Genomic DNA, 20171 nt, shown 5'->3' on the forward strand with positions numbered 1-20171 from the left:
CAACATCACTCACTCATGTCATGCCTGGCCCAAAGTGAAGGTAGGTCTCCCCACTTTATATCACAAACAGGAAAACTTGTTGGCCTGTGTCACACTTCTTAGTGTAGTGTAGCCACAGTTTAAAGCCATGAAAAGGTATAGATGTCCCATAAGGCATAACTCTGCAGATCGCCAATTCAATATTTCCACATTATCTGATGTAAAATGACAGCAGAAGTCAACAAATAAACCAGAAAAAGTGAGTTAGCACAAACATTAAAACTGTCTTGATATTTATCATCGAGAAAACTTGGACACCTCTCCCATAACAGTTAACATATCAGGGATTTATTTTCCTAACTTACTGAGTGAATCTTTCTAATTAATCCTCCAGAGTCTGACTATGGCAGATTTGACTTCCTGATTGATGTCATCCACACAGATAATTTTGTCATCAACAATAATAATAGAAATATGTAATGCAAACTGCAAGGGTCAGTGGGCTTTACATGGTTTACCTTTATATTCTTAAGTTTTAACAGCTCCTGAAATTACCTTTTCAAGATAAAAATATAACACACAGACTCCAGCATTTTGCTTAGAAAGAAAAGAAAGAATGGAGTGTGACTACTGGTATCATTTGGCATTACATGGATTCATCAGGACTAACACCTATTCGAAGGAAGCTGCTAACCAAACTCTAAAGCTGCAGAGGAGATACAGCTGGAAAGGAAACAAAGAAGACATCTATATCTATATGTCTCTGGTTAAAAAAATCCATACAAGTACTGATCTCTTTCTGTACATGTGAGAGTTCTACCTGTGAGCTGAGAAAATCATTTTTCCACAGAATCTCTGACCAACAAATATAAAAATAACTACTCCAACTTGGAACAACTTCAGCACTCCCACTTAATACTCTAGAGAACGTGACAGTCTTCCTCACCTTTTACATTGAAAATATGAGCTACAAGAGTAAGGAATTTCTGATTATGCCCAGAAGGAGACCTTCTGGCGTTCAGGAAATACTTCTGCTGCAGAACTCCCATAGTTGCTAATGACAGAGCTAACGACATCAACCTAAAGGCTCTTCAGGCAGCCCATCTCTGGCTATATTTCTGTGTGACCTTGGCAAGGACACAGAGTTCACCACTCCCTGGACTAGCACAGGTGTCTTCAGAGCACAACATTCTATATAACAGACAACTCAACTGCAGTTTTTGCTCTATGCAGAAGGGTAAGTGTTTTACTGATGCAGAAACCAGTGTCATCCTGTGGACCCACATAGTTTGGCTAACCAGCTGACTCCACCATCATCATGGCTGATAGCTACATCTCTGCACAGGTTCTGTCTGACTTAATTCCTAAGCATTCAGCAAAATTCCATCCCTTCTTCTTGTGAGACTGCCAGCTAATTAGTTGGATAATTAATTCTTCAAAAACTTCAAGATGCTATTCCATCTGGGCTTGCCTCTTACCATTTGTTCTGTCTCTGTCTTACCATATATTAACCAGGGCCAAATCCAGCTGCCTTCATTTGGATCATTCACTAAAATTTCCAGATGAAATATGTTTTCTTGCTAACAACTGTTAAAACAAATAATTTCAGCTATTCGTGAGACAGAAGAAAGCCAAATAAAGAATACTTTCTTAGTTGTCCAGCAAATATTGTACTTTGCTCTTCAGAGATTAAACCATGACTTCTCCAGTTTCACATGCAGTATCAAATTGGCATAGTACTGTTTCACTCTTTAACCCCAGACTGGGAAGAGAAAGAAGATCCCATCACCCATGCAGTAGCTGTATTTCTCCTAGTTCTGAGTTCATGTTGGAGCATGAGGCAGCACAAAGCACACGGTAATGGGGGAATCACAGAACAGAATCACAAAAACATTTAGGTTGGAGAAGACCCTTAAGATCGTTGAGTCCACCACTAACCATGTCCCTAAGAATGAGACTCACTTCTTAGGCTAGCTAGGCCACAGCTGAAGGTGTGCCATATGCAAGTGCAGTCTAAATAGCTTTCATACAGCCAGTTTAACCAGCACTTAACTACCAGTTAAAACCCAGAGTTGAGGATACTGGCACAGAGCCCTCAAATTTAAATGATACAAACAAAAATTAGCTTGAAGCTAAATAGAGTCATCAAAACTTTCTTGGCAGTGTTTATACTGCATGATAATATGTATGCATACAGACTTATTATATATATCCAAACAGTCAATGTTCTTTGCTTCTTGGACAACATACTGCTCGATATGAAAAGTTCAGTACAAGTGGGACCTCAAATTAAAAAAAAAAAGAAAACAACAAACTTTAACATTTTTTTTGATTCATTTTTATAAAAACCTGTGGTTTCAACTGCTATTGTTGTTTTTACCACAATTATGGAAAATGCAGATATCCGTGCACTTAATTGGATTTGTAAATATTGGAACTTACTTTGGATTACAGGAAGAAACTAAAATCAAATCCCTTCATCCACATGGAAACAATTTGGTTGCCATTTTTCAACACCTGCTGTCAAAGTAACAAGTTTGGTTTTCATTTAAGTACTTAAAATATTTGTTATCACTTTCTGGTTGACATATCTGGAAAATTATACAAATAGCTCCACTTCAGAAACTTACAAATAGTTTTCATCAATTTAAAAAATACTGCAAATCACCCATAATATCTGCCAATGCATTAGCTTTCAAATAAATACGTGGCTTGGCATCTTCTCTACCACTATTTAGCATCCTCCAAAGTTCTGATAGATACTTTTTTCCTAACAGAGCCACTGATTACGTTATTTGTAGTCACAGTGTAATGTCTGCTCTCTTCTTCAAGTTCAAACTGAGCAAACGTTTTCTTGTCATCTGTAATTTCACTTACTATACCCCTGGGTCTCACAGCCTTAAACTGAGATTGCCAGATCATTATACCCACAGCTACAGAAGGTGAGGACCCCTTCCTGCCCTTTTTCCTTGCCAAACTCTTATTTACTTGAAGCAGCTTCTCACTGAAACAAGGTGTACTTAAGATTATGTGCTTTGTGTGTTGATGCAACAACAGTATAACTGCTATTTTCTTTTTTCCCTCACAGAAAAATAAATGCTCATTTTAGGAAGAAAACATCATCCAGAAGAACTGGACATGCAGTGTTATACAGGAACAGTTTGTTATACCAATCGAGGAGTTCCATGATGGCAATCCAAACCTCTGGTCTGTATCAAAGCTGCTCTGTGGCCAAGAGCCACACAAGGCACATGCTGCAGTGAGCCACAGACATCCTTCAGGTCTGTATTTGGCTGCAGGAAAGAGGTGGCTTTTCCTGTGCTCTGTGGTGAACTGGTGTTGTGATGTCATTTGGCTCATTTCTACCTACAGCTTGAGACTCAATATCCATCTTCAACATAACTCCACTGGCACAGGGGTCACTCAAACTGTTCATGAGCTGCAGGCACGATAAGGAGGATGGGCACACCACCAAACTTCCTGTGACAATGCTCTGGACATCAGTGTTTCCAAATTAAGTTTTAATTTACTGTTCCATACAAGGGAACAGTATATATGTTGCATACAAAATTGCATTGACAAACCAGACTTCTAGGAGCTACTTTGCGCTTGTTGGAAAAGTAGCAAGATAAAGGGTCAGTGTCTTGCATTCTTGCCCACAGTAATCAGATGTGGAAGAAGCTCCATGGTAATGAACAGGAACAATCACACATCAATAGGCAAGTAAAATGCAAGGTGGCAAACCAAACCCAAAACAGTTATAATGCATTTCACTGGTGCAACTGATTATTCTGCTAATGTCTCCCTTACAGGTCCTGCAGCGATCTCCAAAACCAATTACTATATTTCAGATAATATAAAACACAGAAAAGTGGCTTATAAAGCTTCTATTATTGTGAATTTTAGAAGGTTAGAGTATTCATCAGTGACTTTGTGAGTTACAATTACACAGACTTTTTCCAAAAGTCTTTTTTTCCCCATATCTTCCAAATTTTGTATCCAGATCACATATGGTACAGAATGACAATTTCAAGGAAAGTTTTATGGAATTGTATTGCAAAGCAGCTTTATGTTATATTCATTTCCCCTACATTATATTTGTAACCTATTTAGATCATGAGTTCCTACAAACATGATTTCAGGCTAAAATGTCTGATACAGTTTGCAATACAGCTGCTTTGCAAGTCTTTAGAAGTGTAGAATGGCTCTGACTTCCTCTGTGCAGATTATTTTTTTCTTTTGCAGCTCAATCTATACTGGTATAAAATTTTCAAAGCTCTTCAGCTCTGACTTGCTTCAGCTCTTACCCCATACTTCCATGTGTACAGAGACCACTAAATTATGCAGATACCGGGCATTGCAGGTACCATCAGCTACCTAAGCAATGTATGGCAGTAGAGAAATTCTAACATTATAAGATCTATGTTCCAAAATCATCAGACAGAGCATGAAGAACAGAAGACTGAAGCACCACTTTTCTTCTGTCTAGACTAATGCCACTAGACCAATCACAGTAATGTGTTAGCACAATCGTTTCTGAACAACTGCAAACAATCTACAAGGCTATTATATTTAATTGCTATTTGGATAGTTTATAAATCTACTGTAAACAATAGCAAGGATGCACTCATAATGAACCCATAAGATTAGTTACTAATGTCATGACATAAAGCAGGCCATGAACTCAGAGAGTATCAGCAACTCCGTGGTAATTCTGATGTTTATGTCCTTGATTTCCAATAAATGCTGCAACGCATTGCCCTCTTTTGTTTCAATACACATTAATTATGTTGCCTTTCGAATGATATTGGATCATGACACTCAGTAAATTCACACCCTGTCTAATCCCATGACAGCTCACTCATGAGTGCAAACACTGTCCTTTGTATGTTATATAAATAAAATCACATATAATATCTGAACTACAACCTACACAAAAGGCAGCTTAATACATCTTTGTGATTGCACAGAGGATCACAGTAGGGCTGTCTTGCCCCCATGGAGCTGCCTGAAGAACTACCCTAGCTGCAGCACTGTGCAAAATGTCATTGAGAACTGGTCTGCTCAGCCCTTTGGTCTTTGCCTAAGCGATGCGTATAACAGAATTATCCATAAACAGTGTGTGCTCAGGAATTCACACTCCTTGTTACTCATACTTACTGAAAGTAAGTGACTAATGAGCCAGCATGGAAGAGTGTGGACAGAAATGCAACTCTTACATGCATAGGTTACTCTTACTGACTTATAACAAAAACATAATCTGTCCTTACCATAAAATCTTTTAAAATTATCTCTGGTATTTTGAAGGCTCATCTCGCACTGATATCAAGTGTTTAATTATGCCCAGACTGATCAATCCATACCATGCTAAACAGGAAAAATTTCAACCTAGTTACTCCAAAAGAAAAAAAGCAATGTTGGATGAGAGAAATATGTAGGATAACTGTAAGGGCTCAGTGTCAGAGGAGGAATTTTCTGTTTTCTTTGACAAAATGTAAGGAAGTAGCATCCTAACAGCAAGGACAGAAGTCAAAAGAGAATTCAAAAAGCTGAGCTGTAAAGTCATGTTTACATTTTCTACTATTCTTAGGGTGATACGCAATCCCAGAGAATTTTGTAAATTGTGCAAATACTGAGATAGACCAGGATGCCTCTAAACACCTTCTACATGAGAAACCACAGCAGGATTCAATACAAAGCTTCGTCCTTTCACCTACTATTGCTGACCCAGCTCATCTTGTTGTATGATGCGTGTGCCTTCATTTCCCCATTGTGCACAGTGTTCAAGTTGTCAATTGTCTTTATAACGGTCCAAAATTTTAGTGTATGACATCCATCTGTAAAGACTCCACAGAGACAGTGCATGCAATGCAAGAAAGACAGTTTGTCTTAAAACATCTCATTAGGAATGTGACAAACAGGAATGAGGAAATATTTTCTAGCTCTTATAACAGTATTTCTGTTTGGAACAGTTCGGAGTCTGGGAAACAACACTTGAAAGCAGATGCTTTCTTTCCACACAAAACTCTTTCCTTGTATTTCTGTACATGTACTGCAACCTGCCATAAACAATGAAGGAAATCAATGCTTCGTTTTCTCTTAGGTATCAACAGTATACCTGACTTTTTAATCCTTATTCTCCAGGGCTGCCCTGGCCTTGAAGTTACACACTTCCCACAACTACACATCCACAAACAGTTCTTTGCACTTCACTGTCTGGCTCAGGCTGAGTCAACATGAAAATCTAAGTCACTTTAACACAGTGCAGTAAAAGTTTAATCGGCTCTGGTCCTTCAGCACAAACACAGTGAGGAAGTCATAACCTCATTGCAGGGAAAAAAAAACACATGCAAGGACATTTATGGGTTGGTGATGATTTTAATGTCTCTTTTTCAAGAAAGACTGGGCTAAAATAAAGAGAAAGAGCGACCAAGAGCACTGAACACAAAGTTGTGTGGTCATAATCTGTCGAGGTTTTTTTTCTTCTCATCACAGTTGTCATGCTTATAAAGATTCAACAGGGAGTCATGACATCATCACCCATGAAGTATATACAAGTTTTACTTTTTGTTTTTTGGGGGGTTTGTTTATTAGTTTTGCTTGTGAGGTGTTTTTTGTTTGTTTGTTTTGGAGTCTTTTTTGCTTGTTTTGTTGGGGTTTTTAATAATAACAAGGACTATCTACTCTCTTCTTCCACCTTCTCTGAGGTGGAAAATTTGTCACATCCATCTTTTACACCCATCCTGAGGTGTATCATAGCCTTTTTTTTTTAAATATTAAATATGAAGTGACTACATGAGTATACATTCCATGTACATAATAGTGCCTGCAAAGTTTTTGGGTAGGATTTTTGAGTTATATGAAAATACAGTCCATAATAAAACCTAATCTTTTTCAACTCTGATTTAGCTAAAGGTTCAATCAGGTTTCAGCCTCTCTTCTCATTGACTGTGCTTCACAGTTTTTGTGGGTAGCTATTTCTAAAGAATTTTAGACTTCTGAAACACAATTTTCATATTTCTGCATTACAGAAAGCCACACATTTTTCACACAAGAAGCACAGCAGTCCTCTTTTATGAGCCATTGGACTTGCAGTTAATATTAGCTAACAGACGGAAGTGTGAATATTCAGATATGCTTTGTTACACACGCACATGTTGAACAACATGATAGTCTAGATGAGAGGTGCATATTGCTGTTTTCATTGCTCCCTGAAGGCTGCTGCATGGGAAAGTCCTGAAGACTGCTACTATCAAATGTGTGTGTCTGTGCTTGTTTGTATGTGTCTTTGTGGGACTATATATACATATATATATATATATATATATATATATATATATATATATATACACATCCACATAAGTAAGTATGTGAAAGAAAAATTTGCCCTCTAGCACAATGATATCCCAAATTTTCAATATATTTGCTTACAAAAGAGTTATGGATACAAGACTGGATAGAAAAGCATGTTACCTGTGTGCATGGCTTACATACTAATTCAAATATTAGCTGCATGCTAGATCAGTGATAAGAAACAGATACAATAAGAACCAGGGAAAAGGGAAAGGAAACATCTTTTATCTGCCCTCTCGATTTATTCGCTATAAAGCTGCTGGGCCTTTTACTGTTCTACATGAAAAACAGTAGTAGAGGAATAATGCTCCTATAAAACATGATTTTCTCATTATTACTTCACCTCCTTCAGATACAGCCAAGTAACTATTCTCACAAAGGGATAACAGTATCTAGTCCTTAATACTCATATTTTTAAGTTGCTTTTGGTAACAGGACACGTTCATTGCCTTTCACCAACCAAAATGATGAAGCATCTTCTTTGCTCAACTTAGCCTTGCTTCCATTTATAATACTCCTGCTCTCTAGAGCTCAGAAATCTTTTACTGAATATATCCAACTTTGATATGTAAAAATGTATTTTTCCCTGTTTTCCAAAACTGCCTAGGTTTTCTGGCTGCATTCTCCATTCTCCTCATCTGAGATGGGGAAAACTGGTTTCATATTGAGTATCACTTTTGAAATCACAGAACACTCATTCAATGTTCCTCCAATCTATACTTAAGTGCAGTTGGCACCTGGAACTTAATAACTGAAAATGTAAATTAGTTAAATAGAATATCTTCGGAGAAACTAATTTTTTTTTTCCTGCAAAGAGTACTTTGAATTGAATCATTTAAAAGAAAAAATAAAAAACATTTAGATTTTGTAACCCTAGCTTGACAAATCCAAGAGAAAATCCAATGTGCAGCAGCAGCAAGACAGTTTTACTTAATACTTTTAGGTAACTCTAATTCTTCTTTGGAAAAAAAAAAATATTGCCCATGCTCACCATGATTCCGATAAAAAGCAGTTTTTGTATAAAAAATAAAGCAGCATAAAACTTTTAGTTTTATTAGCACGTATGCTAATAAGTGGCTTTCATATCATTTCATTACAGGATCTGACTATTTAGCACATTTTATCTAACACAAAAAAATACCAGAATGCCATCTTGCAAAATAATACATATTCTGACTTTAGCTGTTGGTCAAAAATTGCCATTAAAACAATCTTTTTGTGTGCCTTTTTTCTGTAAATATTTCCACTTCTTTGTTCAAATCCTCAGTCTCTGATACAGTAAGTTTCCCAGCTGGAAATTAGAAATGTAATGAAAACATTTGAAAGAGAAAATAAAAAAGTTTTATTAGTCTCCTTAATTTCTCACTGCCTTCACAAAGATATGACTTCAGCATTTGCTACAGTTATGGACAAATCCCTTAAAGACGCAAGTGAGTGGGCAATGCTAAACCATACATGTTCCCTTTCTTCATAAAAACATCCTCACCAAGACAAAGGGTCTCCAAATATGCTTTGAAGTTCTGTAAGGAACCTCTCATATATTTAAAACAAGAACTCATACCTGAGGTTAATGTCATATTGAAGTATTCTTGTTTATTTCTGGTTTACAGAATAAATTCAAGCAGAGATTTTCCTCTAAGTTTTAACTGCCATTTGCCTCATTAGCATAATCATTAGAAGGAATGATGAAATAAATCCTTGACATTTCCATATGTGATTTTAAGTTACTCGTCTAAAGTAGAGTAAGTCAAAAGAGCAGAAGACTTTGCAAATAAAAACAGCAGAAGAAATATATTTATTTAGGACTGACTTCATTACCATTAATTAAGCATCTACTTCATTTGCATATGCAAGTGTTTTTGCCAGGAGGGGGTGCCAAGTACCCACAGCACTAATTACGCAAAAAGAAAACAACTGGTAAACATTTTACAGAAAGGTAAATTACCGATTTTTATAGCAGTTGTACTTTGCACCTTGATAGGCCAAATAGTAAATGAAGCTTTCAGCAACCAATGTCTGCTAAAGCATGTGTTGAGCAAGGTTTGTGTGTAGCATAGTCCTGACAATTCCTCAATCACTAAAATCTGTCTAGTGCTTATCTGGGTACTTGGAAAATAATGTAACATCAATGAACTTCGCTTCTGCAGTATTTCTGTTATCTAAAATGGTCTTTGAAAACTATTGAAAAAAACCTAAAATTTGGACAAGGAGAAGGCATTTCAAAGGTAATGTTATGTTAACACAGAAATTCAACAATCCGATAGAGATTTGCATTTTTATGGGGCAACAGATATTGATAGGGGCGTGATGGGCACCTCCAAAGATGACAACCAGGATAAAGATGACTGATCACAAAGGCAAAGGGTAGACAGTTCTTGAACTGGTGTATTTATTAAGAGTAATTAAAGTATATTTTACTCTGTTTTGTTTTTGAGTTTCTGTTTGTATGCTTGTTTTTAGCTAGTTTTGATACAAGATAAGGTCCTTTTTGACTGGATTCTTTTTTCATTTTTTATTTAAAAGCTTCAGCTTCTAAGCCCTATTTTCAGTGAGTAGCCTGCTCAAATTTTTTTTTTTTTTTTGAACAAGAGGACAAATTCTTGTTTTCTGATATTTAAAGTACTTTCTGAAAATTGATGAGTGTCCTGAATCCACAATTCAGCTACAGTCAACAGACTGATCTTTGTGTATACAGGGTAATAGGTAATTCTAAACAATTACAAAAAAAAAACCATAGTAAAAGCTCGTCTTCAGTCCAACCATTTGATAATGCTATATTTTGTTGGTAGCATCAAATTATGACCCAGTAAGCTGTCAAACTCCTACAAAATACTTTAATAATATTTTAATAATATTTTTAATAATATTGTTAATATTTTCTTGACTTCTGCTTTGTTAAAATATATATTTATTTATGCATAGACATTCATATGCAAGCCAACAGATCATTACTTATGCTGATCCAACCAAACGTAAAATCAAGCTCCCTCCAAAAACACTCCATATATCAAAAGAAAAATGAGCTCAATGCAATAATAACATAAAATACCTGTTATAAATACAAAGGCAAAGTGACTTGCACAGATATACGTTCATAAAATAAAGTGAAATAGAGTGAAGTATTTTATACAAAATACACAACATGTACCACCACTCAGGCAGAAAAACCTTGATGCAAAACTGTTATTAAAAAACTACATCAAACTGAACAACTTCTACCCAGGCTTGACCAGGATCTACTTGAAGTGGCCGACCTGATAACTGATCAGGAGAACTGTCTGTATCACAAGAAGCACTGCAGAGGAGCACTACAGCTTAAATACAACACTGCATACACTGGAGACCAGACATCTCCAGTCTGAATTTTTATATTCAGGCTCCTACTGAGACACATCCCCATAGACAGATCCAGACAGAAAGGGCTGCCTCTCCTGTGTCAGATACAAACCAGGTCCAACACAAACACATGAAAGCCTTTGCTACAAACTATCAGAGAAGATAGGAGCAAAGATGTGAGAACACTGGATAAAAATTGGGTATTTGAACAACAGAGGTCCTTTAAAAAACCCAAAGCATTCTCCTCAGTAAAGCCTTCCCACCAAGTAGGTAATATCTCCTTCTCAGACACATGCAACGAGGTCTCTAATCAATAAACTGGAGGCAGAAAAATGTTGATAAAACCAATTAGGCCTCTAGTTGTGCTATTTTGTCTTCCCTGGAAATACTTAATGCTGCAGTGATGGATTCTATAGAGGTGAGGTAAAGAGATAATCAACTGATGTCTTTCACAATTTTAATCAAACATGAGTAATGTTAAGCAAATACATAAACATCTCTAACGTACTAAGAGACAGAAATGGTATTTTAGATCTGGCACAGTTCTAACACAGTTAAAAGACGTCAATTTAAAGAGTGCGACCTTGAAAACAGTTCTCAAAGGTAAGTGTTATGTGACCTTAAAATACATTAATTCATTAGATAAAAGTTTCTTCTCCCCAACGGCAAACATTTTCAATTTCACCACCAAAATGTCATGACTCAAACAGCAGATGTTTCTCTGAGCTTTTCTTTTAATCTTTAAAAAATTCTCTACTCTAGGTAAATAGCAAGAAACTGAAATAACTTGCAAACACTGTGGTACCTTCAAAACAACGGTATTGTAGCCCAGTCACCTGGTATCTGACATAAACCTAACCCTGTTGTTCTTCACTAGGTACAAGTGACCTGCTGTCCCATTAGACAAACCTAGAAATTATTCATAATAGCAAACTTAGACTGATGCATGCTTTCCAGGTAAAGTCTTGCTGTATACTAGATTTCACTGCAGCCATATTCCCTCCTCTGTGCAATAAGCAGTTCCTGGCTTCATAGAAATTTTCCTTCTCAAAGATTTCTATTTTTTTTCTCTTTATCTTCTTATGTTATCTATTTGAACCTCTTGACTATTCTCCCTCATTTGAAGCACTCAGGATTCCTGTGTAGGCTGCACTGTTACTTAGGTCCCCTGCAGAACAAAGGACTGGAAATGTCTTATTTTACACTATAGCTTATTTATTGAAAATAGTTATGTCCAAGTCCATGTGTTATCCCCCATACTTTGGATTTAATGCAGGACCTTCTAAATAGTTATAGTGTATAGTTAAGGTCTGTGGCTCAGTCAGACATTATCTGTGCCTTGTGTTTTACGTTTTGTGCTAATTTTGCTGACCTGTCATGGTTTTAGTATTGCTATTCATTTCTGCACCACACCTGGATGGATGCTATTCCCCTTCATTTTAGAGATTTACATACATTTTGTTTATGAGATGGCCACATGGTATGTGCCATGGGTCTTTCTAAATGAAATTCTTGTATATAAAGTTAATTTGTTCTCCACTTGTTCTTCAACTGAAATAAATGTCTCTTGGAGATTACCCGGGTATCTACTATCGTACACATCATAATTATTTTGTTTAGAGTAAGTATTTAACTGCTTGTTTTACTTATGAATTATTTCTATTTTCCTATTATACAGAACAGACACATAAGTATTGTTCAGGAAGGTAAACCAATCATAGTGTGTTTGGCAACGTGGATCCATGAGACTGCATCTTTGCATGCACCCAGATATGTGCCATCAATAGCCACTGATGGATTACTATGATTTAGGGCTCTCCTTTCACAACTTCCTCTGCACTCTGTTTCACTGCTGGGTGCTTCCTGTACTATTTTACTCAAAACTCACTGATACAGTGTTTGTTCTAATGACAAATTTTATAACTGAGAACCATTATGGCAACGTGTCCTCAGTTGCACATCTTTTCTCTACCTAAGCTATTCTGCTGGAATGATTTCTCTGTCCTGGTTCTCTTAGAGGCAGATGTTCCTTTAGACAGGAGCAACAACCATTATTCATAACAGTCTTTATTCATTCATGCTCCTGCTACATTTTTGGCTTGTTGCTGAAGTGGGAGGGTAATGCAGCAAGGCATTTCTGTCTCTTTATAGACCTCCTTTTACCACATGAGCAGCTTCAAGAGGATATCCTTCTTATTGGCAACTTTTATGGGAGTGACCTTCAGTAGACTGTAATTGCAGGTGTACATCTATGTGACAACACTTGATGTCATTCAGAGTGCGCAGAAGATTTTGTGTTTAAAGTTATTATTTCCTAATTCTGCAGACCATATGGCACCATAAAGCCCACAGTGGAGCAGATATTTTTAAAGCATGACATTAACTTTACTAGGGACATTAACAAAGATGAGGAATGTTATTCTCACTCACGTATAAATTATGCCAACGTTTTCAAATTTAGATGATTAAGGTTGTACCTAAAATGATCATCTATTTTTTTGCAGTTCTGGGACGTAATAGGAGTCCGCCTGTCTGAGAGTATCCATACACATTTACAGAATGATATTTTAGGTAATACTCATAAAGACAGCATTATTCTGATTTGTTATTTTTCTGAAGTTTACAATTAGTAAGTCTGACCCTGTTCTTAAGATACATCTCAGGAAAAGAAAAAAATAATTTTTCAGTAATCACTGTATGTAATTTTAGTTCTACTTTAGATTACTGATCAGAGGTACAGCACATACAAATCTTATGAATTGCAATTTAATTAAAATATTTTTTACATCTGTTCAGTTTTGCAAATGCTTCTCCCTTCTGCTACAACCTACAGAGTTCACCATATTCCATAATGCTGCCTGGTAAATAACCTATGTATTTGTTACCGTTAATCCCGTCACCATGCTCTCATTATTAATAAATTAATGTGGTTAATTATTAAAACATACCAAACATGGTTCCAATTACTTTTTACCACCTTCCTCCACTTGCTTAATGCAATACATTTCAAGCAGAAACATTTTTCCTTTCTATCATCTTGATGAATGATATAAGCAACAGGGTACATTCTCTAGACATTCAACTTAAAGCCTCTCTGCATGAACAGCTCAGATGTGCAAGGAGGCCCCCGGGTCAGAAGTGGGCATTAAGGATGTTATCAGAACACTGTAACAAGGATTATCTGAATTTCTTATCCAGAGAGTTGAAGCTTTAAAAGTCTCTTGCCTTCAACTACCAACAGAGATCAGCTTAAAATTATTGCTGTTTTAAAAATACAATTTTTTCTTCTCATATTGACTTTGGTCATGATGACCATGGATGATTTCTGTTCATAAAAAATTCTGGAAGAAAAAAAATATATGAAACATAGCATCTCTGGTTTTTATTATTATGAATTCAGTGTAGCACAACCGACCTTGGCAGTAATTTTCATACTGAAATGAAAACATCACTTTTCATTGAATCCATCACATCCACTTTTGGATGTTAAGCTTTTGCTTTTGCCCACAGTTTTCATTGATCTTGCGCTTGAAAGAAAACTTCACCTTTTACTTTCTTTGTCACATAGCAGTAGCCATAAAGATGGTTATTCTAAAAATCACTTGAGTGCATATTTAGATGAAGGTGTGATTCTTTCAGCAATTATACAGCTTGCTTATTGGGTTCAGACTGGAAAAGCACATTTTTTAAATAAATAAATAAATAAATAAATAAATAAATAGATTTCCTTACAGCTGTAACAGGAACATAGTAGCACCGTACAGAAATACATAACAAAACTCATCTTGAGGCTTTTAATTTTGTTTTTACCTCAGTCTGTCTGGAGTTAATACATTTTTAATGACTGTGCTTACCAGTTGCTGCCCGTGAATGCCCCAGGCTGCATACTGTAAACTGAATCCTCTACTTCTGGAGGGTTTAACTCCCAAACTTCCCTTGAAAAAATGGAAACGTTTTTAGTTGAACACACTGGCATCACCCAATGTACAGAACCACTGACATGACATCATGTTGAAAAAACAATGTGACCTACCTTGTGTGTATGTTATAAATCACATATGAAGCTGTATAAGAATAATGGAAAACCTGTGGGGAAAAAAAAAAGGCCAAGAATTACAAGACTAAATACTGGATTAAATGCAGACTAGCATTATGACAGTCACACTCAATCCCTGTAAACACCAATACCTTTATTACTGAAAGAATGTTTCTACTGAATTAATTATAACCAATAAACCTAAAACATGCTGTAGAAAGGACACACATACTCTCAGTTAATTTAACCAGACACCTGATCAGTACAACAACTGCACAGAAAATGACCCAGTCAAAAAAATTTGCATCCTTTTTAAAAAATAAAACCCAATCCAAATCAAACAAAATGCTCCAAGAAATCAAAGCACTTTTTCCTGTATTTTTTTCATCAAGTTGTGGTCAAAATAACTGCACAGGCATCACAGTTATTTTACTTGAAATGTAGACAGATACAGGGTCATATGGTATTTTTCTGACCACCTGCTATAAACAGTCTGAATGACCTTTTGGGCTGCAGCTCACAGAACAGAAAAACCATGTACTTAGTGGGACTCTGCTGTGGCTTTCCTTAATGTGTTTTGGTTTGATTTTGACCATCTATCTTTGATTTTCAGGGAAGGTTTGTTTTATCTGAGATATTTTTTTTTGTATGCAACATTTTAGGTAAAGCAAAGAGGTATTTGTCAGTAAACCTTCCTCATTCAACAGCAAGTTACCAGTGACTTCTGGATTCAAAAACTCTAGGATTCTCTGAATGGGAGAGAAAAGCAAATCTAATGTACAGCCTTATTCTGCTGTCTTTATTTGTTGAAAATTTTGTTGACTAAAATCAAAAGAATTGCCATTTAAGTGCAAAATATCAAGGCCTGAGGTATGTGGACCCAGAAGGTCTGTGGTAGGGAACAGCATGTTATAGTGTATAATGTGATGGACCACCACACCAAAGGGCTGAAAATCAAAGCAAACTATTGCACGTCTCTAAAGTCAAACATTAGTCTACATACATATAGTGAGTAACAGACATTTTGCTGTCTTGCAGGCTTGGGTGATTGCTTTTAACCTAGCTAAATTCTTCAGGTCTCTATCTTGCATTATGAAAATAGCATAATTCCAAATAATAATTAGTTTTATTATCAACTGAAATTACTTCGTGGTCTTAGAATATAAAATATATTTGTGACTAATTATTACTGTACTAAGAAAAGCTCTTCTTTTTCATGCAAACTTCTGTCAGAAAGAAACACTAGACTACATCCACTAGACTTCAGCTTCACATCTATGGTTACAATATCTCTATTGGCACATGAAGGACTTATTTCTGGACAGTGCCAGGCTATTTCCAGTTAGATGTGAACAGATACAGCTGTAAAGCTGAAGCCTTGACCTAGAAGATAAATGTGTTGGGAACTCTTTAGCTTATATTATCTGCACCAGGAATCTTTCAGTATCTCCTTCAAAGAGAATACACAAAGGAGGATCCTACATGAACAGAGCCATCAGAATTTGCCACTATGTCACATGAGAGGGGTTCAGAGGTTGTTACTTTGTCTGGAGGCCATTCAGTAACAGAGCCATCTGAAACATCTTTGCACTGACTCCATTTCCATTATTAGTTCCCTGTCAACATATGTCAAGAATTTAGTATGTCATAAATCCTTGCTGTCTGATGCTGCAAGAAGCCCACAAAGGTCTCTAAGATTAGTAATAGTACTTTGTGCAACTGTTGAATTTCTCTTCTGTAAAATTTCCCCTTGAGACAAAAAAAAAATTCCATTTTCCAAATCTATTGTGATTAACATCAAAATTGTTGCTTCAGTAAGAAGAATCATATATACATTAGTAATTATGCCCCAAATCTTTTTTAAATATTTTGTGTTACAGCTTATAGGAAAGTGTGTGGTCACGCAAGGCATCAGCCTCCTCCGAGAGGTGTGACTAAAGAGACAAATTGTTAAACCATGGTGCTTTCTGCACTGCCAGAGGTTACCCAGGGGGCACCTGCCAGCAGCTGTAAAAGTGGACAGTCTCATACTGCCAGTTACAAAGAATAGGAATGGATCTCTTGCCCTTCCAGGAAAAGGGAAAAGTATATCAGAGATAATGTGTGGAGGGCTGATAATTACGCAGAATACAAATATTTAAGAGGTAAATTATTGGGCAGAATATATTTCAACAAGAAATGCAAAACTAATAAGTCATTCTGACAGCTTTAACAGAAAATATGCTGTAACAACAACAACAACACTACTTCACATTTCATGTGGAAACTCTCCTCTAGCCTTGTGGTGAAATTTTTGTCTCAACGTTTATGTAAAAATATTAATATCTGTGTTAAAAGTTGAATGAGCTCCACAACAAGTGGAGACCAACACTACAATGCAGTCATTTTGAGACAGGATGCCAACATTTTTCTCAAATTACTCATGTTTTAGTTCTTAACAGGAACACCATGTAGAAATTACAAGTGCAAAGTTTCCTAATCCGTCCTGCTTGCAGTAGCCACATACTGAAACACAATCATTACAGAAATTAAATCAATAAAAAAGGATGTAGAAAATCTTTCTTTTCCAAGTCTGGCTTTTATGGTAAATGCTTAGGAAGCTCTCATAGTTTTGTATGAAGGTTTACCTGCTTGTCTTCCTCTTGAGCAGATCAATGTGGGTTTGGCTGGGACCAAACCTCTCCTGATCCCTAACATACAACACCTGGCATCACACAAGAGGAACCCAGCTGAAGACACCGCACGTGACTAATCACAGGGAGGAGTATCAGCAACCCTCAAAACACCAGGATCAAACCTTCCACATGGCCACCAGCTGTGTCCTCTTTGGAAGATGCTTGGGGGATTTTGTCCTGCAACTCTTGTTTTGTGGGATGTGCACTAATCAGAAAAAAATCTGACAGTTTATACAAATAAACAGACTAACGCTTGCACAGTTAAAGCTCAGGCAGCACTGACCCCACTCATGATGTATTTAAAGTGAAGGCTGGTTATTGTGTTATATTCAAATCCAAAGTGCTGTCATTCCTATTCCAAAACGTTTTCAAACACTTTCTTGCACTCCATGTCTTCTAACTGGGGTGCTATCAAAAGACTGAACTACGGCTAATATTTAAACATGGACAGTAAATTACTCCAATTGACTTAAAAAGGGACATACTGTGAAACTGAGGAAAAGGGAGAAAGGTTATAGTGAAAAATATTCATCTTCTAGGTACAAAGAAGAGAATCAATGAATATGGACACACAGAACATCTCTAAGAAGTGAAGCAGTATAGGAGAGCAAAGCCTTTTAAAATATTAAATGCATTACAATAATTTCTGCACTGTCATATCAGTTGAGGAAAGAGAAAAGAGGAAAATGTCTTTGTATAATTTATTAAAATAATAATACATGTTAAGGTTGGACACTGCGAGGAGCCTTAACTTCACAAGTGGCATGTGTGATTGCTAGGGTTCAGGTCTTTCTGGCAAGCAAATAACTTGCCTGTTTCCATTATGATAAGCTGGAAAACATTCCCTGCAATGTTACAAACTGTGAAAATGGCTTTTATTATCAAACACACAGTATACCTCCCCCCCCAATATAATTCATTTAATATTTCTTTTGACACAGAATGCAACAGCTAAAAACTATTGCAAAATGAATATTTCTTCAGAATTCAGTCTTTCATCAATTTATAAACTGATGACAAGTTTTCATCTGATGCTATTCAACACTGAGTCATCTGCATTTGTTTATGAAAAAATAAAATTAGAGAACTCTATTACAAAGGACCTAAAATGAAAAGGTGAGAAAAGTATTTCAAGACAAATTGCTCCAGTCAAAGCTTATAGAAATAACAATCCATTACTGAGCTAACAGCCAACAATAAAAAAAGCCACACTTATCAATCACGATCTGAACTTTTAGATGACACATTGTTTTTGGTTTCATATGTCTTTTAATTTTTACCTTTCAAGGAATTACTTTTTCTTTCTAAGGTTTCTAAAAATGAAACACTGACATGGAACTCAATGCATAGCCCAATACGATGCAGGAAAACAATGTGCCCTATACACTCAGCCAAATATACTCTACTATTTCTGCAATATATTCCAGAAAATATCCAGTTCACTGTCCTTGGGTAATTTGGAAAACATCCCTCAGCAGAATAGCGTTTTTTTCTAAAAAGCTGCCAAGAAAACCTCACTAGCACTATATTTACAGGATGATGAGGGCCCTCAGCTCCAGGGAAATGGAGGGGACCTGATGACATTACAACCTTGCTGTGTTGTTTTCACAAAATGCTTGGGCAAGCCAAACACTTTGATGCATCCTTTACCTATTTCCTACATTATAAACCAATTATGTTCTTTCATGTGTTATTTATTTAGAGCAATAATGATGCCTCCTTGCTGGCACAGCCTTTTGCAAGGTAGCGAAGTGACTGTCCTATATTTTTGTTTTTACCCACACAGACGCCCATAATCTGAACTCATCTCTGTGGTTCTCAGTGCTGCTAGACTCTCAGTGCTGCTAGACTCTCCTCTCAGGTTCCAGTAAGACTTCTCACAGGCCATGAAAGCACTCAGTCTGATCAAGAACAATAAGAAGTGAGAGTATATGAAATACAGTGAAAATGTCACCACTCACAGTAATACTTCCATTTATTCCAAAGTTTGCCAGCCAAATAAGGTATATGTCTTACACATAATGGTAGATACACATTTATTTGTACTGTACATAGCAGATAAAAAAGAGACTCTTTAAAAGCCAGGTCCTTCTCATTAATTAAAAAAAATAAAAAAGCAGTAGAAAATCATTAAGTAACTGAAATTGCAGTGTGAGCCATCATACCCGTCCCACTTATCTCCAAACACATACACTGACCTGGAAAGAGAAGCAGTCTCTCAGACAAGGTTCAAAACCATGCACATTTCTTTGATTCATCAGTGAGGTATCAGATCTTTTACTGGTTAATTTACACTTCTGATCAGATGAAAAACAAAATCCAGTATTTTAAGAGTCTACAGTCTGAATGAAAAATGGTTATATTCTTAAAGAATTTAATCAGAATTAAAACCAGAATAATTAACTTTAGCTGTGTAAAGTTTTAACTGGTACAATATATGGATGCCTCCCAAACAGTATTACTCATAAAAGAGAAAGATCAAAAAAAAACACTTTTATGCTTCACAGGCACAAGTCAGTTATTAGGTAATTCAAAGCTGTGAGAGAACCCAACCTGGAAAAGGTTTTGTGTGCCTGAAAGCTTTTCTTTTTTTTTTCCAGCTACATCACAGTTGGTCTAATAAAAGATATTACCTCTTCCCACAAATCTTCTCTCATTTATCTCTTCAGGCCACCGCATCTATAAAAACGTTATTAAGAAACAAATATTCCTAATCCCAGCTGAAAAAAAGGACTACCTAAAACTAAAAGTGATTTTTCCTTATCAATAACCTGCATTACAGTACCTATCAC

General features: G+C 36.3%; 1 protein-coding gene across 1 annotated transcript in view; it reads right to left on the reverse strand.

The window, feature by feature from the left end:
- The window catches only part of DPP10 (dipeptidyl peptidase like 10), a 265286-nt gene that overhangs the window by 54646 nt on the left and 190469 nt on the right, over positions 1-20171 (reverse strand). The window contains 3 exon segments of the mRNA XM_032693535.1: positions 14523-14563; positions 14566-14603; positions 14702-14754. Of these exon segments, the coding sequence (XP_032549426.1) occupies positions 14523-14563; positions 14566-14603; positions 14702-14754 (132 nt within the window).

The sequence above is a fragment of the Chiroxiphia lanceolata genome, chromosome 7, assembly GCF_009829145.1.
Source record: "Chiroxiphia lanceolata isolate bChiLan1 chromosome 7, bChiLan1.pri, whole genome shotgun sequence".
Taxonomy (NCBI): Eukaryota; Metazoa; Chordata; class Aves; order Passeriformes; family Pipridae; genus Chiroxiphia; species Chiroxiphia lanceolata.